The 26024-nt window shown below is 47.7% G+C and overlaps 8 protein-coding genes across 8 annotated transcripts; 4 read left to right on the top strand and 4 right to left on the bottom strand.

The window, feature by feature from the left end:
* Window positions 1–827: 827 nt before the first annotated feature.
* On the top strand, window positions 828–3838 carry CNBC2100 (hypothetical protein; the record flags this gene model as incomplete). Its single annotated transcript, XM_771626.1, has 5 exons — window positions 828–1618; window positions 1665–3253; window positions 3304–3545; window positions 3601–3687; window positions 3746–3838. The coding sequence occupies 5 exons, from the start codon at window positions 828–830 to the stop codon at window positions 3836–3838; spliced, it is 2802 nt and encodes a 933-aa protein (XP_776719.1).
* A 729-nt stretch (window positions 3839–4567) lies between these two features.
* Window positions 4568–6461, top strand: CNBC2090 (hypothetical protein; the record flags this gene model as incomplete). The annotated part of the gene is made up of 9 exons (XM_771625.1): window positions 4568–4642; window positions 4697–4742; window positions 4794–4845; window positions 4899–5284; window positions 5335–5399; window positions 5446–5729; window positions 5774–5822; window positions 5872–6285; window positions 6336–6461. 9 exons carry the CDS (start codon window positions 4568–4570, stop codon window positions 6459–6461), a joined length of 1497 nt encoding a protein of 498 aa, XP_776718.1.
* Window positions 6462–7282: 821 nt separating this feature from the next.
* CNBC2080 (hypothetical protein) lies at window positions 7283–10910 on the top strand (the record flags this gene model as incomplete). Its single annotated transcript, XM_771624.1, has 3 exons — window positions 7283–8398; window positions 8448–9995; window positions 10047–10910. The coding sequence occupies 3 exons, from the start codon at window positions 7283–7285 to the stop codon at window positions 10908–10910; spliced, it is 3528 nt and encodes a 1175-aa protein (XP_776717.1).
* Window positions 10911–11157: 247 nt separating this feature from the next.
* Window positions 11158–11789, bottom strand: CNBC2070 (hypothetical protein; the record flags this gene model as incomplete). Its single annotated transcript, XM_771623.1, has 4 exons — window positions 11158–11242; window positions 11302–11396; window positions 11515–11651; window positions 11735–11789. 4 exons carry the CDS (start codon window positions 11787–11789, stop codon window positions 11158–11160), a joined length of 372 nt encoding a protein of 123 aa, XP_776716.1.
* A 3449-nt stretch (window positions 11790–15238) lies between these two features.
* On the bottom strand, window positions 15239–16723 carry CNBC2060 (hypothetical protein; the record flags this gene model as incomplete). Its single annotated transcript, XM_771622.1, has 7 exons — window positions 15239–15503; window positions 15556–15719; window positions 15772–15876; window positions 15933–16091; window positions 16146–16316; window positions 16373–16520; window positions 16581–16723. The coding sequence occupies 7 exons, from the start codon at window positions 16721–16723 to the stop codon at window positions 15239–15241; spliced, it is 1155 nt and encodes a 384-aa protein (XP_776715.1).
* Window positions 16724–19481: 2758 nt separating this feature from the next.
* Window positions 19482–20289, bottom strand: CNBC2050 (hypothetical protein; the record flags this gene model as incomplete). The annotated part of the gene is made up of 6 exons (XM_771621.1): window positions 19482–19600; window positions 19663–19695; window positions 19758–19854; window positions 19959–20108; window positions 20197–20238; window positions 20287–20289. The coding sequence occupies 6 exons, from the start codon at window positions 20287–20289 to the stop codon at window positions 19482–19484; spliced, it is 444 nt and encodes a 147-aa protein (XP_776714.1).
* A 396-nt stretch (window positions 20290–20685) lies between these two features.
* CNBC2040 (hypothetical protein) lies at window positions 20686–22736 on the top strand (the record flags this gene model as incomplete). The annotated part of the gene is made up of 6 exons (XM_771620.1): window positions 20686–20977; window positions 21026–21420; window positions 21466–21649; window positions 21703–22271; window positions 22329–22439; window positions 22491–22736. 6 exons carry the CDS (start codon window positions 20686–20688, stop codon window positions 22734–22736), a joined length of 1797 nt encoding a protein of 598 aa, XP_776713.1.
* A 225-nt stretch (window positions 22737–22961) lies between these two features.
* Window positions 22962–24566, bottom strand: CNBC2030 (hypothetical protein; the record flags this gene model as incomplete). The annotated part of the gene is made up of 8 exons (XM_771619.1): window positions 22962–23454; window positions 23509–23598; window positions 23652–23760; window positions 23813–23854; window positions 23912–24098; window positions 24157–24243; window positions 24299–24330; window positions 24545–24566. 8 exons carry the CDS (start codon window positions 24564–24566, stop codon window positions 22962–22964), a joined length of 1062 nt encoding a protein of 353 aa, XP_776712.1.
* Window positions 24567–26024: the final 1458 nt, after the last annotated feature.

The raw sequence follows: 26024 nt of genomic DNA, 5'->3' as shown, positions 1-26024 counted from the left end.
CCCCTAGAAGCACCTTCTCTGCTTGATCGACAAGCTGACACAGTTTGCCGAGGAAGTTATCCTGCTCAGCAGTCAGCCCAAATGACGAAATGAATTGAAAGTTGACTTGCAAGTTTACTAATGGTCAATTGCAAGTTGACCCGGTGATTATACAAAGACGATAAATGAGGCCCTACTTCTTCCCTCTCTGGCCGTTCTTCTACATCTATAATGTTGCTATTCTCACTTCAGCCGACAGCCTTATGATTATGTGTGCAGCACTCACTCCATCTCTGTACTCTCATCCACACAGCCTTTGGCAGACTTGAACCCTTCAAGAATCACTATCTCATCCCAATTCCTTATAACATTCTTGATTTCACCTATTACAAGCTTGAGCATGCGGTGGTGTGTTGTCTCTGTCGGCCTTAGTGGTGACTGCACCGAAGAAGGGGAGGGTGAAGGAGAACCCCTTGATCGAGCATTTTTGGAAGGGGTGAGGGAGGCAAGGCGAGATGCCATCCTTCAATGTAGTTCTGGGACAGCAATGAAAGTCGAAAGCTCTGTTGCCTGCGCAATCTTCGCCTGCCCGTTCGTCACTGTACGTTTATAGGGAGGATCTCTTGTGGAATCGTAAAGTGGTGTGTTGGTGGAACAACAACAAATGTCGAAAAAATTGGTTCCGTCGGGCTTAATGCCGTTGCCGTTGCCACCCGTCATCGTTCCTCCACCAGATGGAGCACCGTATTGTGGGAAATATTCTTCTTTCGTCTGCATCCATAAATTTCCTCGTCTTATACACAAGACAGTTCGGCCAACGAATCCACCTATGACATTCTGAACGACTGATGTCTTCAGCAAAAACAATCCTCCGCCGGCTTCCCACAGCCAGGCCGTACATCCTCAATCGCACACGGCCCTCTGTCCACGCTCGGTTATCTTTAACACCACCAGCAAGACAAGTTCATGTCAGAGCAATCTCTTTCTCGTCCATACCCAGGGCTATGGCTAGAGCCTTCAGAGTGCCTCTCTATGGCGCAGCTATAGGCGCTGGTGGAGTGGGATATGCGAACTACAAATTGGAAAGTGTTCGTAACGCAACGTCGGAGATTCTGTCTAATGTGACAGACAAGCTATCATCAGCTTATGACTCGGCCTCGCAACTTGGATTCTCTATCCAAGGCTCTCTCTCAGACACGGCGTCAGGTGTACAAGATACTGCAGATGCGTTAAAGCAAGGGACAAAAGATTGGTGGGATGCTTTCACTTCACAGTTCAGCCGAGATCAAGGGACGTCTTCTGGGAACGGTGCTGAAGGGAAGCGAAAATGGAGGCCAGGAGAAGGCCCAGGGGAGCCAAACAATGGTGGGCCAGCTGGTGAGGAGGCTCTAATAGGACTTGTGGGTGCGGCGGCTGTTGCAAAGGCAGAAGAGGAGAGGAGCGACCCATTCAGCTCTGGCGGTGGGGATGAGCATCATTTGTTGCAATTGACAAGGAAGCTCATCGAGATTCGCTCGGTATTGTTGAGCGTGGATCAGAGCGATGCTCTCAAGTTGCCATCCATTGTCGTCATTGGAAGCCAGAGTTCTGGAAAAAGTAGTGTTCTCGAGGCCATTGTCGGACACGAGTTCTTACCCAAGTGAGTACGCTCAGAATCAAGAAGACTTGCAACTAACTATAATAAGGGGCAACAATATGGTGACTCGGCGCCCTATCGAGTTAACTCTGATCAACACTCCCGCTAACGCTGCATCCTCATCCACGACCCCCGCAGAGTACGGCGTCTTCCCAAACATGCCTGGTATGGGCAAGATCACTTCGTTCGCTACGATTCAGAAAACTCTTACCGACCTCAACCTCTCTGTTCCACCTGAACTTGCCGTCTCCGACGATCCTATCCACTTGCAAATCCATTCACCCCATGTTCCCGATTTGACTCTTATCGATCTTCCAGGCTATATCCAAATCTCATCTATGAATCAACCGGAAGAGCTCAAGGACAAGATCTCAAATCTATGTGACAAATACATCCGGGAGCCTAACATCATTCTTGCCGTTTGTGCCGCCGATGTTGACTTGGCCAACTCTCCAGCTCTACGAGCAAGCAGAAGGGTTGATCCGTTGGGCACCAGGACAATCGGTGTAGTGACCAAGATGGATTTGGTGCCACCCGAACAGGGTGCGGCGATTATCCGCGGTGATAGGTATCCCCTTCACTTAGGATATGTCGGTGTCGTTTGCAAGGCTCCCCCTACTGCAGGTGTTATAAGGTCGTTTATGGGCGACAGAGAGTCTCCGAACGTTACAGGCGCCGTGCTTAAGCGTGAAGAACAATTCTTCGGTGGTGAAAATTCCAAGCACTTCAAGCACGATCAGCTCATGTTCGGTACCGACACTCTTCGTCGACGTCTCATGGATGTGCTGGAAACGAGCATGGCTTCAAGCTTGCATGGTATTACTAATGCCGTACAACTCGAGCTTGAAGAGGCTAGCTATCAATTTAAGGTCCAATATAATGATCGACGTATTACGTCCGAGTCTTACATGGCAGAGACTATCGATGCCCTCAAAGCTCGCTTCAAAGAGTACACTGCGCAGTTTACCAAACCTGCCGTCCGCGCCAAGCTCAAGGATATGCTCGACGACAAGTTGATGAACATTTTGGAGCAACTGTATTGGAACGATCCAAGAGCTGCGGAATTGGGCAAGTTAGCTGATGACAGGAAGCTGTCTGCTAAGGATTTGGATCCGTATTGGAACTACAAGCTTGAAACGGCGAGCTCGCTTCTCACCAAGTCTGGCGTTGGTCGCGACTCTACAACCCTTGTCGCTGACGGTTTGCGGCAGTTGATCGACTCTATTGCTACCGGTGAACCTTTCACTTTCCATCCATCCGTTACCGACCGTATCACTGAATTCTCCCTTGCCATCCTGCGTGAGCGTATGGGCATCACCGCCGATCAAGTAGAAAACTGTATCAAGCCATACAAATACGAAGTAGAAGTCGATGACCGAGAATGGGCGGTAGGCAGAGACAGGGCAGAAGAGAAGTTTGCAGAAGAGATCAAGAGATGTGATGCGAAGCTTGCAGAGATTAAGAGCAGGGTTGGAGGGTCAAGAAAGTTAGGAGGTCTGATAAGGCATGTGGGCGATTTGGAGAAATGGGAGGAGGAAAGAAGAAGGAGACGATTGAGTGGAGTGGCTGGTGAAGCAGATGACAGTGCTGTACCCGTGCTGGATGCGTATCAGTACTCGCCTGCTCAAATCGTAGATGGTAAGGTCTTTGGTATCTTTCCTCAGCGACATCGGCTAACACTTCAACAGGTCGTCACGCCCTTCTCCTTTCAAACCGCCTTGCCATCCTAAAATTCCGACAACAAGCTTTAAAATCTCGACGATGCCGTTCTGGTCCTGAACAGGCGACTTTCTGTCCTGAAGCATTCCTTGCCGTGGTGGCTGACAAGCTCGCGTACACGAGTACCATGTTCATCAATATCGAGCTTTTGGAACAGTTCTTCTATCAATTCCCACGGGAAATAGATTCAAGAATTTTGTATGATCTGAATGTGTGTAATATTCTTTTCACAGCCTCGTCGCAGAAATACTAATGAACGCTCGCAGAGGGATGAGATTGCCAAATTTGCTAGGGAGAACCCAAAGATCAAGCAACATTTAGATTTGCAAGAAAGAAAGGACAAGTTAGAGCAGGTATGTCAAGTTATCTTAAGCCTTCATTTGATAGGAAGCTCAAGGTCTATTTCTATAGGTAATGAGGTCTCTGCAGGGTCTTGTTAACCTTCAAAAAGACACCAAAGCGCCATCAACAAAGAGAGAAGGCTTGTTCACCAAGTTTTTCTAAACTTGCAAACGAGTATAAAAGTGTGTAGGATAAAAGGGTTAGAGTCGTTAGTTTAGGTTGCACCGTGTGGATTGTTTTGTTTTTCTTACGCTTCTCATATGTATCAAGTCACGACTGCCCTTCACGATACACTTCGGGACTGTCGTTCTCTTCTCGAGATGGCCTCAAGAGATTTGTCATAATATTCTATCTGTTATATCGGCTTATTAGGCTACCTGATGGCACCAGTCCGGTTTTACCTCGGTTTCTATAAATTGATAAAGTGGGGCACCATCATTCAACAGCTTTTTCCCATGGTCACATGGATTAAAGTCAAACATGCATGAAAATGTTATCCTGGGCTTTTATCCTTGATCTGCTGCGGAGAAGCCGTTTTGTTTTGGGCTCTGTAATACTGTAGGTGCCTCTATCTCACTCTATGCATGATATGTATGATTCAAGATATGTCGATCACATCTTCGCCATGTCAGCCAACAGTTCTTGGAGATATAGCATGAGTGGGGATCTGTGGCCAATGATCTTTAGCCCAAATCCCTCTGCCTGTTTTTATTTTGGGGGAGTGGGTATCGAACGATGATAATAATCGGTCGGGATCGCGCGCGTCGTCGCGGGTCGTGCGATGTTGGTTAATTATTGTGTCCTCTCTAAAACTAGTATCTCCCCAAACCCTCTTTAAAAAGCAATCTGTCCACCTCCTGAATCCACGTAACCAAACCATACTTAGCAAAAATGACCCAATTTGATATACCCAGCAGGCCTTCCAACGTCGGCATCCACGCCATCGAGATGTACTTCCCCAAGAGGGTAGGTCCACATGCTCCATGTCCTATTGCCGGTCGCCGTGCTAATATTAGGCAGTGCATCTCCGAGGATGAGCTCGAAGACTTTGACGGTGTAAGCAAGGGTAGGTCATTGTGAACAGCCAATTTCTGAGCGTGTACTGACTGCAGGCTAGGCAAATACACTCTTGGTCTTGGACAAAAATACATGGCTTTCACGGATGACAAGTAGGATAATGTCTTTGACGATTGAATTAGGATATCTGACGAACTTTTGACAGGGAGGACATCAACTCTCTTGCCTTGACTGTCGTTTCGAACCTTTTGAAGAAGTACAACATTGACCCTCGTTCAATCGGTCGTCTCGACGTCGGTACAGAGACAATCATCGACAAGTCCAAATCTACCAAGACCCTCTTGATGGACCTTTTTGCTGCTTCCGGCAACACTGATATCGAGGGTATCGACTCTAAAAATGCCTGCTATGGTTCAACCGCCGCCCTATTCAACACTGTCAACTGGATCCAGTCTGAAAGCTGGGACGGCAGGAATGCGATTGTGATGTGCGGTGACATTGCTATTTACAAGGAGGGAGGTGCAAGACCTGTCGGCGGCATGGGCGCTTGTGCCATGTTGATCGGTCCCGATGCGCCTTTGGTGCTTGAGCGTGAGTGCAGAAATCTGTGTAATGTGTCAAGTCAGTGACGTGATATGCAGCTGTTCACGGCACTTACATTGCCAACACTTGGGACTTTTACAAGCCTGACCTCACCGCTGAATATGTTGGTCTACTTTCGCTCTCATCTATACCAAGCTGACATCCCAAAGCCCACCGTTGATGGCCCTTGGACTATTGCCGCTTACCTCGGTGCCCTTGACAACGCCTACTCTACTTATGTCGACAAGGCCGAAAAGTCTCGCGCTCGAGCTGCCAAGAAGCTTTCTCTCGCTAGTGTATCCACCAAGGCGTCGGAAATTGCTGATGCTGCTGACAAGTTTGTCAACGGTATCAATGGCGACATTGAGGGTGTTGCTGTGAATGGCAATGGGCATGCAAATGGCGAGAACAAGGATCAGGGAATTGCGGCATTTGACTATGTTTGCTTGCATAGGTGAGTAGGCTATATGGATGAAGGATAAATCTGACGTTTTATAGTCCGTACGGGAAGCTTGTCCAAAAAGGGCACGCTCGTTTGTTCTACAACGTGAGCATATCATGGTCACCTCATGGGCGCCGCAACTAACACTTCGTAGGACTACTTGCGCAATCCCTCCTCTCCTTTATTCGCCAACGTTCCTGAGTCTATTCAATCCTTGGATAAGACAAAAACATACACCGACAAGACTGTTGAAAAAGCCTTCATTGGTGTCGCCGCCGAACACTACAAGTCTGCCGTCGTGCCCGGCTCTGACTGTGTTGCGAGATGCGGTAACATGTACACTGCGTCATTGTATGGCGCATTGGCTAGTGTGATTGCCAGCAGTCCTGAAGGTATCGAAGTTGGCAAGCGAATCGGCATGTACGCATTTGGTTCGGGGTGTGCGGCGTCCTTCTTTGCCTTGAGGGTTGCCGGCTCCACTAAGGAGATTGCGGAGAAGATGCAGTTGAAGGAGAGGTTGGCGAGCATGGATGTGAGGCCTTGTCAGGAATATGTGGATGCGCTCAAGGTAAGTTTTGAAATGCTGTGCTGAGGAAGCGACTCTGACTGTCGTTGTAGCTCCGAGAAGAGAACCACAATGCTGTCAAGTACACACCGCAGGGGTCTTTGGACAACATCTGGCCCGATGCATACTATTTGGAGGGTGTGGATGAATTGTACAGGCGAAAATATTTGAAAAAGTAGATATATTAAGCTCATACGGAGTATGTAGCGTAGGACATAGACTGAATGGATGCGATGTAGCGAATTGCTTGACATACGCAGTGTGGGAGGTTGAATCTGTTTGTTGGAATCAGCGCCCGGTGACTGACTGCTTTCCATTTTGTTCATCCTCCCTTCTTCGTTTTCCTTTTCTCACTTTCTTTCTTTCTTTCTTCCTTTTCTTCGTTCGTTTCCATCATCAATATTCCACAGTACTGCCCAACAATCATTCCATACCCGTTCCATCACCCACGAACGTGCCAGCGGACGCCTCCACGTTACATCCCCTCACGCTCACACCCGCACGCCTTGGCCCGGTGACAACCCCTTACACAATCCACCGTTCGTACGTTTACAATTTTCACGCCGATCTCTGTCTCCACGTGCAGGCGAATACTGTCTATACCACATACTGACCACCTTCCTGCCCGTAGACTGCCTGGCATGACTCTGCCTATCAGTACACCAGTCACTCTCGCTTCCAGTACAGGTACATCATAGCCCACTCTTTTGCCTCACACCGCTAACGCTCCGCAGCTCAACATTCGCACTACTAAATCAACACAGCACTACATATGCCCTCCTATCCTCAGCCATCCCCAAACAAACATGTCCCGTTCCACCCTACCGTCCACTCTCCTTCCCGTCCCCAGCACCACCCTCACTTCACACATTCTCGATCCCTGACCCAGTCCTCAACCCCACCCTCCCCATCAAAGTCGCCCAAGAAAAATCTGGGATTGATTGTTAACACTGCAGCGGAAAGTGGAAGTCTCGGGGCTTCTCCGACCTTGCACCGCAGGATGAGCAAGGGAAAGGAACGTGAAATACCTAGGCAGAAGGAGAGGGAGCGTTCATTGCGAGAAGTGGGCGAAGTGGGAAGTGCGACTATCAGCCTTCGGGTTGGAGCTGTAGAAGGTTTGGAAGAAGAAGATGATGATGATGCTGAATGCTCTACCCAACCACCGCAAACTCACCCTTCATCCTTGCCACAGTCTCAAAGCTATCCCATACGGCTCTTATCCACATCCATTACCCGTCCAAACAAACCTCGTCGTGGGAGAAGCAACTCTCTACATGCTCCCACACGTCCCACCTCTCTCGACCGTTCATTCTACCTTTCACACTACTCTCTCGATAAGGAATACTCACTTCCCCGAAAGGAAAAGGGTAAAGATAAGGATGGAAGAACCCCGAAGCTGGAGCTTGGGCTTGGTGATGATTTCAATACTTCATTTGGCGAAGCATTGCGTCTTGGAAATGAGGGCAAAGAGCTGCCTCTTCCTAAAGAGGCTCTCATTATGCTCTCACAAGCCAAGGAACAGATCGGATCGGCCACAAAAACGAAGCAAGGGAGGAAGGGGAGTATGGGGATGGGATTGTTCAAAGAGAGTCATGCAGCTGCAAAAGTCGATTTAAAAAAGAAGCCCGAAGAGGAAGCTATCGAAGAAGAAGAGGATGACCATAGCGGCCGAGGTTCATCCATCAAAACGAGGTCGAGAGCAGAGACCAGAAGCTCGCGTAGCACTCTAATGAGTGAACCAACGATCGTCGGGCCATCAATCGCACCAACTTCACCTCTACCTATTCGTGGGTCTAGGCAGAGCAGTGATGGCGGCGATATCTCACCTGTTGACCACTCTCCTGTTGCTACAAGTGCTGGGTTGGCTTCGCCTCAGCAGCAATTCGAGGATCTTGAGGAGCAATTTGATGAAGACGATGAAAGCTGGACAACCACGAGCACCGAGTCGTTTACCTCGGACCCTGAAGAGGAAGGCAGAGATTGGATGAGTGAAGTAGATTATGGGAGTGAAGAAAGAGAAGAGGAGGAGAGGATGACGGTGCCATTACAACCATTTAGCCATGCTGTTGGAGGCCACAGCAGCATCTACAAGTTCACCAGACGTGCAGTCTGCAAAGTGGGTAGTCGTTGTCAGGATTGCATGTGTAAAACTGACCCTAGCCTAGCCTCTTGTGAGCCATGAAAACCTATTCTACGAAGAAGTTGAACGGCTAGCTCCAGCCCTCCTTGCGTTTATCCCCCGCTATCTTGGAGTCATGGTGGTGAATTATCGACGTCAGCGCGCCACTCAAGAAGGAAGCAGCACACCTCTCGACTCACCCTCTGCTGCATCCCCTTATCCATCCCATCCTTCTACCCCGGCTGCCGCGTCGCGCTCGGATAATCAACGAGCTATGCTCCAACAAGCTATTACAGGAGCCACCAGCCAATCTCACACGTCAAATCACTCTAAGGAACATGTCGAAATTCCAGAAGTAGCCTTGGATTTCAATCGGCATGTCGTCCCTGATTGGTTATTCAACTGGGAGGAGAAGAATAAGGGACGAAATGGTAGACCCTGGGAAACTTCCGAAGAAGAAGGGTCAAGAAGAACAATGAGACCCTCGTCTGCAAGGTCGCAAGAGTTCCTGCGATATGGATCAGGTTCTCCCGGAAGCTCGTGGCAATCCTCTTTTGGGATATCGCCAAATCTTCGTGCGCCCGGTCTTGGGTCTCCGGCACTGCCGAAAGCCATACCAGAGCATCAATACGTCGAACCTTCCACTCCTGCACCTTCTCCTTCAACCTCATTCCAGCAGCGCCAGGGTCATTTACATCACACAGCTTCTAGCCCCGTCTTGCCTTATCGCTCCCAATTCAACAACTCAAGTACCGAATGTCATCCCGGACATGGCTCACCTCACCCATTTGGAGGAACTGGATCCACAACGGTAAACACCAAGTTGAAAGATCACGTCTTTGCCACAATCTTGAAAAAGTTAAGGAGAAGAGGTATAGGGCATAGGCAAGATGATGAGGCGGATGACGAAGGAGATGATTGCAGTTACTCTGTCTCAAGTCGGCGACGAGGAAGGAGTCAGCTTTCCGGAGGAGGAAGCATGGACCTGAGAGAGCCGCCAGAGGCCAGTGAGGGAATAAGGCGCACTCAGAGTGGTGGCGTCCTTACTGAGCTAAGAAACAAGTCTATTCGTGCTCGAACCGGAAGGGAGGACACACGACGAGTCAGGGAAGACTCTGCAGAGCGGGGGATGTTTGATATGGAAGTGGAAGATGAGCCGCCATTGGAGATGAAGCGCAAGGCCAAGGTCCCCTTAGGAAATGGATTGCACCCTATGACGGCCGTCAGGGCTGACTCACATTCAACCCATTTGGCGGAAGATCAACCACCTTTCGGACCATCCAAACCGGCCTTCTCACCGTCGTCCGCACCATCTTCTGTCACTGAGTCAAGTCGACTCGGTCAGTCTCGTTCAGGTGCCACGCAGACGGTGCCCAACTCCCCATCTGTACCCCCCGATGACAACCCCAGGCAAGAACTGTTCATCTTCATGGAAGATCTCACAGGTCGTTTGAAGCATCCTTGTGTGCTGGATTTGAAGATGGGTACCAGACAGTACGGTTACGATGCCACGCCTTTGAAGAAGAGGAGTCAGAGAAAGAAATGTGATGCAACTACCAGTCGGACACTCGGTGTCAGGATGTGCGGGATGCAGGTATGTTCCTCATGGGTCTCTTTAAATTGCTCAAACTGATTGCATTGTTAGGTCTGGAATAATGACACTCAATCATTCGTATCTCAAAATAAGTACGTCGGACGAGAGATTAAAACTCCAGATTTCACCAGTGTCATCCGTTCATATCTCTCGGACGGCGACCGTCTTTTAATCGACCACATCCCAGTCATCATTCAAAAGTTGCATGATCTTGCCGCAATCATCCACCAGCTTGACGGATTCAGATTTTACGGCTGCAGCTTGCTGTTTATCTATGATGGTGACAAGGATACTCAAGACACTTATAGCCGACATATGAGTAGTGGAAAAACTCTAGATGCTTTGGAAGAAGAAGATGAAGAAGAGATCATGGAAACGGAACAGGCTCCAATCCAAGCGGACAAGGAGGCTTGGGCTAATTCCAGTCGCCAGCCTGAAGGATCTGTCACAGTTGAGAGGGACAAGGTCAGCAAGAATGGCCGAAGTCGCAGCGCAGACAAATCAGCCCTTCACTCCTCTCGTTCTCGATCGCGAGGACGGTCTCCACACCAATCTACTCACACTCATCAACACCGCAGGCTTCGAGGTGAAGTCAATATCCGCGTTGTCGACTTTGCGCATACCACCACCGGACGTGACTTTGTCCCTTTTCCTACCGATCATGTTGACCCGCCAAATCTTGGTAAAGGCTACGACACGCAATTTGACCAGGCAACGGGCATGGTGATGGCTAGGTTCCCCCCCAAGCACCCTGGCAAGCCTGATATGGGATTCCTCTTTGGATTGAAGAGCATCTGCGAGAGTTTAGAAGAGATTTGGGGAGCGGAGAAGGGCGAAGAAGAAGAACTGGTGGCTAAAAGGAATGCCGATATTTTCGATTTGGTGTTTGCCAACGGAGCAGACTTGAGCACTTGAGAGTTTTCTGTGACTCGTATCATTATTATTGTAGTGCACGCACGCTGGTGAAGAGTCCTACAGCCTTGCGTCCCGTATATAATTGTAATCGCATCTTACATATGCATGAAAATCGAACAACATCTGGGAATATTTTAAGAAAGCGTGTACAAAGTATCTGCTGTTACAATGATGCATGAGTTATAGCTGCTTCTTTCCTGTAAGTCTACACATTGCCCCATCCTCCATCAATGTAGCAATCCACCTGTTATCTCCTGGTTGGTGACAACTCTCGTACCTTGCCTTCTCTCCGTTGAGCACCTCCTTGAGGAGCCTTGGCGAATGCAAAGGTGCTGTTATCTCCGTTAGTCTGCACAAACTTATGCGAAACCAGCACGGCGAAGTTACGCACACGTGGATTGTTTGTTCAAGGAAGGTGGTGCCATCGGCCTCCGCAATTGCCCTCTCCGCATTTTCCCGGTCATTATATTCAATGATGGCATAGCCCTGTATTCACTCATGTCAGCCAACCCTTCCGCCTACTTGTAAAAGCTCATTTCGCCTGATGGTGTCATGGCCGCAGGATGCAAAACAACCATGCGGCGTTTCAATGGAATAGACCCACCATAACGTAACCCGTCCGTCTGTTCAATGGCATGTTGACCTGCTTTATAGATCCAAAGTCCGCAAAAAAATCCTGAACGTCCTCCTCGGTAGCTTCTTCATGTAGCCCAGTGACAAAGATATTCCATCCTTCGACAGCTATTATCACCAACAAAACAAAGTCAGCGAATAACACCTATTGAATTCATATAGATGCTGGATGTAGCGTCAAGATTACGCACACTTGGCGGCCCAAGAAAGGTCCTTGCTCTTGCCGTTCATTTCAACGTCGGCCATAGTGACAGGTGTATTAGGTTTTAAGTGAGGTCAACAAAGAGATTTGGTAGGCGAACTCGATCGTTTTTCGTGTGTAATTGAATAGGAGCTTTCTTGGGGTATAGAGAGTCTGACTCTGGCAATATAACTTGTTGACGAAAATACGTTTGCACGCTTAAGTTGACCATTCCACCACTGACCTAAGCGCTGTACAGAATGGTCGTCCAGCTTCGAGATGCCGGCAATTCGGCGATAGTATTTGAGTGGCACTTCTTATCTTCACTTTCCATCAACTTCCAATTTCTGTTCGCCACTCCATTTAGCAAGATCCAAATAAACATCAATCGAATCATTCATCAAAGGACATTACTTCTCATATTAATCATAACTATGTTACAGCGATAATATTACAATAATCAGCTTCAACCTCAGAGAACTTGAGCCGCGTGCTTCTCGTCCTTGTCAATTGCCTCAAGCTCATGAGCATTGTACAAACCCGATTCCCGGATAGCTCGTTTGGCATCGCGGACGGCATCTATCTGGGCAGCCGAAATGAACCTTGCTTTATCCTTATCGGACGCTACGCAATGTCAGCCAACACGCAGGAAGTGGAATCACGGGAGAGAAACATACTGAAAGGGAGCTTCTTTTCCTCGACAAGCTTTACAACGTAACCTGTTGCGAGACCTGCGATGATCTATGCCACAACACCTTTAGCATTTTCTGCGATTCAAATGATAATCGATGCCCTGACCTCTTTTGCTCTGGCGTGAGTAACTTTGGAACCGTTTTCGGCATGTGCGCTATTGTTCTCGAAAGCGTGGAATGCCTCATATGCCGCGGCAGCTCCGACGACCTCATGAGTGAAGTGAGCTTTGTGCTCAAGAGGGGTGGCAGCATTGACCGCTAGGAAGTCTTTGCGCTGTTTGGCGAGAGGGTGAGAGCCATGGTGGGAAGAGATCTTGGCTCGGAGCTCTGATGGCACTGTCAACAGTCACACCCAAAAGGGTCAAGCTGATAACACACTGTCAAACATTGCGATTGGTGTTATGTGTTGCTCGTTGGATGCTGAACTTTGTAAAGAAGGATAAATACTCTTAGGATAATTACTCTTAAGGCTGATTATCTTTGGGAGGCGATAAACATGTACGTCCATCAGGCATGGTACTTATATTCTGCCAACCCTCACTATATTCTGCCAACCCTCCCTTCATGGTGTGGTCTAGCAAGGTTCATTGTCAACACGCCACCCTGACGTCAGACAGTGTGCTGCTGGCATCATGTGCAGGACGAAAAAGAAGAAGCTGATGGCCTGCATGACGCGTCATGCAACCAGAGGCGGATTGTTTCAAGCATCTGCTGACCCCGCCCTTCGGATTGATTCTGAGCCTACTCATGATTTGATCTTATTTATGGGTCTCTTCGAACTTTAAATAGATCTGTATCCAACAAACAGGATTTACTTGTTTTTGTACATATTGGAAATTTCTTTCGTTCGAAGAATCTTCAAGCAACACAGCATGCATATGTACCATAGTGATATAACCTGTGGCCTCGTCGTGGAACCCTCATACTTTATATTGCCATAAAAGTGCTTTTACTTATTTTTTATATATCAGATAGAATTCAGCTTTGTATCGAAAGTCTTCTGTTTCATTGATGAAAAGGTTCTCTTCTGTAAACATTGGTATCGATGACATTGGTCCTGTCCGCCCGGCAGACACTCTTCACTTTACCCACCAATTAGTCTACACACAACAGAAGTCGATCAGTCCCTTTGGTGTGGACGTACTAAAGTAGTGCCATTGTCGCGATCCTAGACCGATGTTGACGAGTATGAGGAGGCCAGAGATGAGCAAGAGCGATGGTGATCCCTGGCCTGTCGAAGAAGAAAAATGCTGGCAAAGGTCCACAGTAATGATGTCGCGAAGCTGATCACAGAAGAGGCGTAATTGGAGAACAACGGCTCTGCGCGATTGATGCATGTCCAATCGACTGCAATAGCGTCCTGCAGCACATATTATCTTTCACAAGGCACGAAGACCTCATATATTCCTCGCTATCACATGCGCTCGTCATCCCACACATCATTTGTATCTCGGGACTGAACATTTGACTGGAACCGAATGATAAGAGCCTAAAGGATGGGGTGGGATATTGAGGCCTAGTTATTAACAAGCGCATCGGATTTACTCTTTAAGTAAGGTATTATGCGGGTCAGTAAACGCCTTGTTTATAAGCTCTTAGATTCCTCCGCTTACTTCTGTCGTGAGAGCAGCTCCGACGACAACACCTTACCCATTTGCCGACGGCCCACTCTCTGCATGCGCTGTCAGCGATAACTTGTCGTACTCAGCAAGATAAACGCTTTACCGTCTTTTTTGTCCTTGCCGTCATCTTGGGCGACATCGCCTTGTGTGCTGGCAATTTCCCTCATTTTTTTTCGATGTTTTCTTCGGGTTGTCGAGGTCACGGTTCTCTTACAGTATGACAAAGAGCAGGCGCAATTGACCAGTCGCTGGTCGTAGGACCTTTTCTGTTCCCGCCGATCTGCTGGCGACATCATTGCGTGGTCATAAGGCCTTTTCTTTTGCTGATCTGCTGGTGACATCGTTGGGGGTCGAAATGAAATAACTTCAGTGAATGAACAACAAGGAGGAAGAGACAAGACGCTGTAATATTTGGATAAAGCCTCAGTTCTAAGGACGTTCTCAGAGCCCTCGTTAATAAACTGAAGAATATTTAAGTGAGCGTAAAATATATCCATGGTGGCAAATATTGTAACCTGGCCCACCGTCATCAACAAGTCTTGATTTTTTAGCTTCTGGTCCCAATTGCGTTACGTAATGGTAAGTCTTGTACGACATAGTAATCAAGCAATCCATTTATTTTACTTTCATGTTCGTTCCGGTCAGGTGCGTGGTTGCACGAACAGTGACTCCTTGCTTTTCCTTTTCTCGCTTCTTTTTGTTTTTATTCTTTCAATGTCAAATGCGCATCTGTTATACGACGCCTCGATTTGTTCTAAACAATCCAACCCTGCCTCAAGTCTTCTTTCAACCATTTTTGCCCACTGATGTCTTTCACTGATGGTAAGAAGATAATAATTTGGTTGGGAATTCTAAAATTGATCTATTCGGGTCAATAATACGATCGAGCATTGTCATCCGCCGCGGGGCACATAATGACGGTTGTTCTCAAGGAGACGGAAGGGACTAGCGCATAAGATGTCTTAACGGTACCTTTTCTGAGCAGCCCATCCATTTACATTATACCTGTCGTCCATCATCAAGCAAACGTGGGATCACCAGTCTGCGCAGAATAACAACCCCTATACATTGGTTAAGGACTACAATATTCAACATAAATACTTTTTTACCCCTCTATATACCCAAAACATTGTAAGTTCATGGCAAGGCGTTATATTTGTATTGGTTTTCAAGACTGGAGACAACTTCGTGCAACTTCCTTTAGATTGCGCTTTCATCCACATGCACCAAGACCTCCACCTCAATGTTGACACCGGCCTGTCCTTTTCTCTCGAGGTCATCCATCATCTCTCCCAAGGTCTTTCTACCAGACGCAAGCTTGGGCGGGGGAAGAATGGTGAAGCCCGTGATATCTCTTGGAGTGGATGGTCGACGGGCGACATAGGTAGTCAGAAGTGGATTGGGGGATGAGGGAAGGGAATCAGGCGATTTGGTACGCAAAAACTCTGCCAGGATGATATCCACCCTGTTTAATCTTATATCAGTTTGATATCACAAGGCTACTAATTAGGACTTACTGGTCAGGATTGGTTAGAGTGATCCATCGACCGGTTACAGCACCTTCCAGTAGATGCTTGGCAGCATTAACGTGCTTTCCAGACCTGAAAGCGGCCTCGTTAAGCCTGTCGACAACGTTGTTATACAAGTCGGTTTGGGCAGCTCGTTGTGGCTCGTTAATAGGCTATGTTTCCGATTAGACCTCTTTTTTTAATCGTCATGAAAGGCCGATTTACCTCAATGATAAGTACTGGGCAGTTAATCCCTTCCATCTCCCTCATACTTGGCAACACATTTCTGGATCTCAATAAAGAGTTACAGATAGGCAGAGTAGACTCCAGCTATTCATGTCGCTTATGGTTAGGTTTAGTAGATTGTATTTTCGCAGATTGCTTACCTCGCCCGAAGCCATTTTAGCTTGTACCATATGACCATATTCATCCGTCATCTCCCGCAGAGCTGGGTCACCAACTTGACCACTGCAAAAGTCGAAGACATAAGTGTTGAGGGATTCGAGCGACTCAATGTCCCTGTCTGCAATGGTTTTTTCTATCTCCTGTAACGATGTCAAAACTCGTTTTCTTCGTAAAGATTGAATAAACGGGCTTACCTTGAGCCATTCATCGAACGCTTCCTCCACAAACTCAGGTTCGTCCTCCAAAGGAGGTGCAACAAGGGTCAGGCTCTCAGTGATCTCTGGATGAGAGAGTGCCAGTCTCAGAGCCGTCAAACCACCGGCCGCCGAGCCTACAAGGTGAACAGGACCAATAACTAAAGCCTTCTGTTGACGGGGGCACACATTAGTGCCAGTCTCATGACTTGGAGACGCGGACCTACCAGTGCCTGGAAAAAGTCATCGGCAGCATTTTGCCACGAATATTCCTTGGCAAGGGGTAAGTCGACATGGGATGACCCATGGCCCGGCATATCAATAGCAAGTAAGTTATATTTCTGATGAAGCTCGGGATCGTCGAACTGAGGGTAGCTGCATATGCGCATTGGTCAGCTGGAGATAACGGTTTGCCAGCAGAGCTTTCAGGCTTACAAAAAAAAGCTGTCTACCCAAGGAGGATGGCAGAAGAGCACAGTCGGATAAGTTGGATCGATGGTCTCTGCTGCTTTGCTTTCAGGAGTAGACAAGCGGTAAGCCAGAGAATAGGGCTGATTGGGGATTTTTACTGTGAACATGTCTACTTTTTTCGTGTTGTTGCTTGGAGTGACTGAAATGTAATACGTCAATGGTAAAGGGGGGCCAACTGCTATTGGCACAGGCGATAATATAATATAGTCAGTCCTCCAGCCCGGCTTTTACACCTTTGCAATGATTCTGTTGAGCTAGAAATGGTGTTTCACTGTGATTCTTCTAGACAGACCGTGTCCTGGTGTGCTGATGATGTGTGGCAATGCAAGATTATTAGTGGTGTAGTCACGAAGAAGTCTTTGTGTGCAATTACAGTGAGTTTGTCTGTGTTAATTGTCCTTTTTTGCTGGAACAAGCTTGCCTCCTTAAATGCCCGCAGAGGCGCAGCTCAATAAGATGTGGATTCACATCTCTCACCCACAGGTCAGGGTCAACGCGAAAAAAGCGGAGTGAATTAGCTGCTAATAATGATAGGAGATAGGAACACCCGGCTCTCCGGCAATCCGTTGGAAAGCGGCGATTGAGGGTAATAAGCATGCACCGGGCACCGGTCCAAGGACTGTTGCGATAAATAATTAATGGGCCCAAAGTAATAAAATAGATCATAGGCCTTACGCCCGCATTGTATCCTGGCGCTCGATAAGCGTAGCAGGAACGACGTAGAACATAAAGAACATTCGTCGCTCACCCTCCTTTCACTTTACTAACATACAGAAGACTGGCATCATCTTGTTTGCATATCATGCCAGTAGGTAGTAGTAGGCTACTAATAAATCAGTCTTTGATTGAGTAGTTTGATATACCTTTCAGTCAATCAGTTGTCACCAACAATCATCAGGTTATCATATATCTCAAAAGGGTGGGCGCTAAAAGAAAGGCACGAGGCACTAGAAGAACATATATTGTTCGTAACGAAGAAGGAACGCGGGGTACTGGTTATATATGGAGCATCGTGGAGGGATGATGCCAGTCACATATGGCCGAAGACCATAAGGCTACTATCTGCAATTATTGTGGCTGGGGGAAAAACCGATGGACGACGGAGAAAGAGACGAGGGCGGAGGGGAAGAGGGAAAATCAAAAGAGAACAAAAGACAACATCAAAATAAAAATTTCGGGGTTTTATAAGGCGTCGGAAAAATCCGATACAGGACAAAACCTTTTTATCTTCTTCGCGGCCCGCCCGCCCCACATTCCACATCCCACTTCTCGTTTGAGATTCTTCCCTTTCCCTTGTCTCTGATCTCTTCTTCCGTTGTCCATCTGTATCCTGCGATTACCGCGGCATGTGACATATGACTTCTGGAAGTTGAATCATTGATTAATGCTAGGCTGTCTGTCTAATTTTTTTATAGTGCTGATAGATCATGTCAACGATGGCCAATGATGAAATGAGAGATGAGAAACGAAAAAAGGCCAACGTTCTGCATCTCTCTCTCTTTCTCTTTCAGGCTGATTCATGCATGATGTCTTAAAATGTCTCGCATACATGCTGTCTCATTAAAGATGGCTCCGATAAAGCTGCGCTGCTAAACGTCGTAAATCGTCCTGATTCTAATAAGTACTTCCTCTCTTCTTTGGTCCTGGGCCTTGCCTTGCTTCATGCTCCACGACATCTCCAACAACCTGTGGTCGTCGCCATTCTTCACAGGCATATTTCACTCTCATTAAAAATCCAATTCCTCCCGCTTTATCTGCTGCCTTCTTGTTTCTTGTCTTTGTCTTCGCAGTTGGGTATAATAGGAACTGGGACTACTTTAAGGGTTAAATTCACGCTATATAAAACAGTTGTGGGAATGAGGCATAAGACAGCCACACAGTCAATATGATCAGGGTGTTTTGTTCCTCGCAAAGCGTAATATGGTCCGTGGTTTATGGTAAGGATATCACATGGCAGAAGGATAACTTCGGCATGTGGCATGGGCGGTTAACTCCCTGCTGTTCATTATCCATGTATCACAAATGGAAAACGGTCTATTATCATTATCAGTTGCAAGTGTATTGCTGAATGTTCGTGAGGCCTCCTGTTTATCAAGAGTACAGAACTAGCATTCCATTCGGGATAATGAGTATTGGACAATGACTTACCTGCCGAATTTCCACCTATTTCACTGAAGTGCGAAGCGGCCGGAGCTGATTATTCGCAATCCACAATCCTTCCTTCCCTTCTTGCTCACTGGAGAACGCGGCGTTTCAGATAATATTAGTTGGTATTGGAGCCTTGGCGCCTGAAATCGTTTGATGTTTTATTCCCGCTGTGGATGTGGTCGCTTCACCAGTTTTCGTCGTAAGGTCACTCCACATTGAATGGCAGTAAAGGTTAGATTGAGTGTTAGAGTCTACCCTTTGACATTTTCGAATCAAGCGATTTGCCTGTACAAGTAGATACCGATGTTGAGGTTCTTATAGATAGGTCGACAATTCTAATGACGAACTTTAGCCATCCCGGGAGGCTGAAATCGGATAGCCCGATGGGTCGATATGGAGACTGGAGTACCTCCGATAGAGCTTTCTCTTAGGTATTTCTCGTATCTCCCATGGTGATGGAGTAAAAAAGTCGGCTCTGAGAGGTGCAAAGGGGCCCAGCTAACAGATAGCCGACCTTCGAATTGGTAAAGGTGGCATACTGCTCTTTGTGTGTATCCCCCATTAGCAAAGAAGACTGCAAAAATCATATTGGCCGTCTGCATAACTCTTGACGGCCTGTTGAACGCAGATGTGTAATACTCCAATCTCCTCACTCCAATGTCTTCTCTCAACCATACTCCCTCTTCCTTGCTTCCATCACCCTTCCCGATAGCCCGCTTATGGTCGAGGCGGTCCGCCCCTAGGTGGTCCTCCTCTACCCCTTTGATTGAATCCGCCACGTGCCGGTCCACCTCCTCGACCGGGGGGTCCGCCTCGCCCAGGTGGTCCACCTCGACCTAGAAGGATAGAATGTCAGTTTGATCTGATAATTGCAGAGAAAGTATAAGTATTAGCTTACCACCTCGAGCACCTCCTGGTCCGCCCCGTCCACCTAAAATAGACCCGTTAGCGCCCTAGACTCCTCCGCCTTGCCTTGCAACCATTTCAACCCACCTCTAGCTCCGCCTCGCGCTCTGTTCGCTGCTCGGGCCTTGTCTTGTTCCTCAGCCGCTTGTTCCAGAATGTTGTCTGCTATACGGAAATACTTGATCTATAGCACTATGTTATTAGCTGCTGTTCGTTGCCGTGGCCATTTGTTTGCCCTTAGTATAAATGGATATATCCACTTTACTCAAGTTACACAGATAGACTCACAATGTTACCCTTGATAAACATCTCCTTCATTTTCCAGAATCGCTCGCCGTCCGCTGAAGTTTGGTAAACCTCTCGAAGAGTAACGTTCATGAAAGTGTCGCATTCCACTAGGTGACCGTTGAAGGTAACTCCATTCTTCAGTTCCACCAGCTGCAGATATGATTTGTGTCAGAGCGTTGTCTTTGGCTGATTGAAAGCATTCGTAGAGTGCGCAAGTCCATTAGACCAAAGAACTCACCATTGGCTTGCCTTGAGCGGCTGTAAGAAGTGAGAGTGGAAGCTACTGTCTTGTGAGTATGTTACTTGACATGTCTGGGCGAGCACTCACCATTATGGCTGCCTTCCTGAGATATCGCTATTAAAGACTGTAAAGTGTTGGATATTATCGGAGCGAAAGGAGATGCTGTATAGGAGCGTAAGAGATGACCAAAAATACACGTCACGCGTTCTGAGATTTCTGCGTATAAATAATAATACTACGCACGCGCACGACGCGACGAACGACGAGGCAGCAGCAGCAGTATTATTGTTTATCGTATGCACCGTACGCTTGGGAGTATAGATATACTTGTATATTTCTCTGCTTTTCCCTTTTACCATCAATTTATAATCGATCCATCGTGCGTTGGGACGGCACTGCTAGGGCTGCACGACAGCAGCTTCGATTTCCATCCCACCTTTTGACGTGTCTGTCTTGTCCTCCAAAACCCATGGCTCAAAGCACATCATGGCAACCCTCGATCCCGGCTCTTCTCCTTCAAGGAACCCATTCGCGAGGCAGCCAAACGATGTTTCTCAAGGTGTTTCTTTTTCGAAGAGCACAATCCTACCAAGCCCCAATCGCAAACGACCAACATTGGCCACAACCGTTAACGATGTCGGTACGAGCCTCGGAGATGGCGTCATGGCGACGCCCGCGGATAGAAAGGTAATGTCGTCGAACGGGGGCCCAAAATCAAGCTGGAGATTGCTTTGGCGGGGAGGTTTAGAACTTGGCAATGAAGGTTGGAGGTTGGAAGGTACGACGGAATTCGGGAGGTGTGAATTCTGAACTGACAGTCATATAGGAATCACTTTTTTCGCGCTCTTATCCTTTTCAGCGCCAACCCCAACAGCGATCCATTCTAACCCATTCTCTTTCCCTACACCACCTCCTTCCTTCTCTCCTGCACCTTCTTCACCATTCCATTCTTTACCAGGAGGAACGGTCGATATCTGTCTTTCACTCGAATCCATGAGAGGCAGGAAGTTCCTTCAGGTCCGCGGATTAGTGCCCTTGCCAGAGGAGGAACTGTTGGAAGGTGAAGGTGAAGAGGATGGTACGGGTGGGGTCCAAGTCGCCATTGCTCCTGAAGCATATCTATTGGCGGCGTACTTCACGGGGCTTTTGTGCAGGGAAGGGAAGCTGTCGAGTAGTGGAAGGACGCTATGTGCCGTTGTCATTGGTTTAGGTGATGAGGAGGTTGGTAAGTAATGGTTGACTTTCATGACTTGATCCAGCTCACAGCGCTCAGATGCAACGTCCAAATCAACAATTTTAATCTACGGTCAGTTGCAGAATCAAAGCACCAGTTCTTCAGACAAGGATGCAACAAGACAAGGCGCTTTACGTCTACTTGTGGGAAGGAAGAGACTACCGCGACCACCAGCTAGCGAAAAAAGGATCAGGCCAGGCGAACCATTGCCTCGAGGTGAGGCCAGTCAATGTTCTACAAGACCCTTCATTGCTAACCTCATTCAACAGCTCCCTTATTCTTGCCCCCTGACAATAAGAAGCCCTTCCACCCATTCGCCCGGACGCTGTCTCGCTCATCTTCTACTTCCATTTATGCTCCACCCCGCTCGGCTTCCGGAATTGAACCACCTCCCAGGCCTGGACCTGCACCCGTTTCTGGACGAACGCCGGGGCGACGGGGCGAAAAGCGAGCAATACAAAATGGGAACGACGAACAACGAAAACGAAGGACTGGGAAGATTATTGGTGTCCCTGAGAAGACATTGCCATTTGATGTTGCTGATCAATCCAAGGAGGATGGAGAACGAAGAGAAAGGAGTATGGTTCCTAATGAGAGTTCCTACCGTGCAGCATCTCCATCACAAATGTCTATGGTGGCTCCAGAAGCAGTTCTTGGGGAAGAGCAGGATATATTCGGGTTGAGGGCGGCTTCGATGAGCAGGATACCTTCGGCCGGTGGGCGATCTTCCATCGCCGGCGATAAGGTCGTGGGGGGTGAGGACAACTCTGAGGAACTTGCAGGTGTTGGACAAGCTAAGAGAGCCAGAGTACCTCAACAAATTTTGGATAACAAAGCTGTATGGTCCTCTATTCTCCCAATCAAGCGAGAAAAGCTAATATCGATTGCTTTGTAGTCAATCCGCAAGCAAACTCTACTGCTTCTAGAAGAAAGAGGGGTTTCTCGTACGAACGACCTCTTCAAAGAGATATTTGGAATCACCACAAAGGGGGTGTATTTTGCGTTTGTAAGTCGGTCCACTGTAAAGGCGTGGTCCAATACTTATCCAACAATTTAGCGAGATCGACTGGAAGAGGCTCCTCTCCCAAAACCAGATATCCATCGAGTCGTTTTAGGTCACTTGGACATGTACCTCCCGACATCCCCCTTCAAGCAAGTTCATCCTGAAGGGACGATATTCGAAGAAGACGAGAAACCTTTCCACGAGAGTGCCGATAGAAAAACCAACGTCAGCGGCGAGCAATCGCTATATCTGCACGAATATCATGACAGAAAGGTCAAACTAGAGCCCGTAGCTGAGTAGTAATTCAGTGAAGACGGCACCAAACCGGGGGACTGCAGGACCCCTTACATTACTGTAGCATAGTGTACATACGCATAACTTAGATTTCGGCCAGGTAATATTGGAATATTTTCAAATCAATCATTAGTTGTATCCCTCAATTCAATGCATCATATTCGACAGCTACAACTTCTATGCTCATAGGGACCACAAGCAACCTAAAAAGGCTTACATGAATGTATCGGCTTAGGCGTCGATGTCCTGGATAAGAATAGACCTGTACCTGACAGTGCTGTTCTCAACGGCCTTGATAGCCTTGGCCGCGTCTTTCATCTGCAAGATCTCAACCCAAGGCTTAACATTCTTCTCAGCCGCAAGCTTCAACATTCGCTGCACCTCCTGCCTGTTACCCAAGTGGCTAGAGGCAAGAGAGGCACCATTGCCAGAAAGAGCTTGAGAAGTGATGTTGGTCAAGCCTTCGTCAGGCATACCGACGAAGACAAGCTTCTTGTCAACATCAAGACAAGAGAGGAGCTCGTTGACGGGGAGCTTGTTGGAGGAAGCAGTGACGATGATGAGGTCAAACTCGAGCTCATGGCCCTTTTGGAAACCCTCCTCGCCCGTAGCGATGAAGTTCTTGGCACCCATCTTCATAGCATCCTCCTTCTTGGCGTCGGAACGAGAGAAAACGGTGACCTCAGCGCCAAGAGCAGTACCGAAGAGAACGGCGTAGTGACCGCTACGAATGAAGTTTTAGTTCAATCTTACATCATTTTGCTTCTGTAATACTTACAGGCCACCGAGACCAACCACACCAACCTTCTTGCCGGGACCAGCACCGTTCCTTACAAGGGGAGCGAAGGTGGTGATACCAGCGCACAACCTGACGACCAAATTCAGCTCGAGTTAAGATAGAAGATGTAAAATTTGACTGACATGGAAGCAGCATCAGTAGACTTGAGGGACTCGGGAATGCTGAAAACGAATCGCTCCTGGGCCCGGACGTGGGTAGAGTAGCCACCTTGGTGCTCAGAACCATCGTACCCTTATAAAAATGTCAGCTTCCAAACATGGTAGGTATTCGCTGGATAACGTACAGTGGGTGTTGTAGCCGTGAACGGGCTGGACACAGTAGTTCTCTGTGGGTAAAAATTTAACTATGCAACATTTATCATAAAGCAACAAATAGTACACACCGTTAGGGCCCTTGCAGGACTTGCACTTTCCACATGAGCCAACTTGGGCACCAACACCGACTCTGTCGCCAACCTTGAACTCAGAAACCTTAGAGCCAACCTCGACGACCTTGCCAACGACTTCGTGGCCAGTGACGACAAACTTGGTCTGGAAAGGACCCCAGCCACCAGAGATAGTGTGGTGGTCCTAAAATTTGATAGCAATAATTAGAATGGCTGAAAAATTCTGGAGAGAAACTACGTACAGATCCGCAGACACCACAGCACTCTACAGCGACAGTAATACGGTCGTCCTCAAGAGGCTCAAGCTCGTACTTTTTAAGCTCAAAGTTCTGTTAATCGTCGTCAGATTTTGTTATCTGATCGCATCAAGCGAAGGGCACGTACGAGGTAGTTGTCAGGGGAAGAGATAGCGTAGCCTGCGAAAATATAACATAGCTTCATTAGCATTTGCCCTCCAATCACATCATCACACCCCACTCTCACCCTCACTCCAGACCTTTCGCCTTAGATGTTCCACTTGCGGAGATTCACTTGCAGGGATCTTATCGCGGCCTCACGGGTCCTTAAATCGCAAGGTCTCGTTCGCCGCTAGACCGCAATGTCTCTATATAATCAAGATTCGCGACTCACCGGTAGCGTGAGTGATAGCCATTGTGAATTTAGTTGAGATGTTTGATATTTGCTGAAGATGCTGACAATGGGATGGAAATTTTCTGGTGAAGAAGAGGATAGAAGAAACTGGAAACAGCGATTTTTTTCTTTTTCTGGTCGAGAAAAGAGCACCATATGAAGACCTCCTTTTTAATGATTGGTATTTACTGGACGTCACAGCCGGCTACTTTCGGCATCCCGGCCCGCTGCCGTTCCGACTATTATGTTTACGTATCGCCAAGGAACATTCGCTCGTCACCACCTCCGGCTGCATGCGTTCATTGATCGGTGCTTGTCCGATTCTATGTAATCCTTCTCTTGATTTTCGGTGGCGGCAAGCTGTGGTAGTGTTCTTGGGTTGAGATTTTCAAGGAATTGCTCATCCAAAATCTTCAAGAACTCCTTCTCTAAACAGGCTTCTTTGATTTTGTATGATCACTTATTACATCGGCAGAAACAACAATAGTACTCTCGGTAGGAGTAGTCTCGGTAACAGTAGTCTCGGTAACAATAAAGAGTCGCTGCATATTTCAGGATATCTCCTGTAGAAACTATAGAAGCTAAGATTACATGACAAGACCATCACATTAAATCCGTATTGAAGTGAGATAGTGCTTTCTCTCATACAGCCGCTGCTGGCTTTCTGCCATCTCTACCTTTCAGCTCACGGTTGCCTATCGCCCAAGACCCATGTTCCCACAATAGATCCTGATCCCCCTTGACCCATCTCTGGGTGCAGAATGACTCCTCTTAAGAAGCGCTGAAGACGAGATTGCCGCTCTTCTAAAAATTTTGGGGAAAATTTGGCTGATTTTGCGCAACATAACGAAGAACATGCATCAGAGAGCAACCTCTCGTACTAGGAACGAGCAAACTCACCTATATGCATTTTCCCTGGTAAAGGAGGGATAGCTTGCCACAGATGCTGGAATATTTCATTAGCATCAAGAGGCTGCATCCCGCCGTTCCTTGCGACTGAACCCAGCTTACATGGTATTTTATCCGAAGAGCTTTCCTCAACCTAACGAAGTCTGTGTACCGTCTTAGAATATTAAGCTTCCCGCCCTGAAGAACAACGAGCGAGATTTAGTAGTTGGCCTAGAATCCCCTACTCTCAAAGCATGCCGTCCAGACTTACATCTTTTAGTTTGATGTCAATATCGTATACTGTCCGCCGTGATGGCTTCAGCACTCGACATTCGCGATGGCCCTGCAGGAAATTTGTACCCACCTACATAAGCCCCTAGTTTGGCAACGTCTGTCCAACTCTCACCACCGACAATTTTCCAGCCTTTTATTGCTACCTCCCGAGCAAATGGGGCTTCGACTCTCTCGTCGCTTCCTTCCAAAATCTTTATCGCGGTTCTCCTTATATTGCCAGGCCTTCTCACTTCTTGTCGTTTACTCTCTTCACCGTTCTTCGTATCATTGGCCTGTCTTCCATGCGTCGTCACTAGAT

The sequence above is a fragment of the Cryptococcus neoformans genome, chromosome 3, assembly GCF_000149385.1.
Source record: "Cryptococcus neoformans var. neoformans B-3501A chromosome 3, whole genome shotgun sequence".
Classification (NCBI taxonomy): Eukaryota; Fungi; Basidiomycota; class Tremellomycetes; order Tremellales; family Cryptococcaceae; genus Cryptococcus; species Cryptococcus deneoformans.
This window is presented reverse-complemented; position numbering and strand designations above follow the sequence as displayed.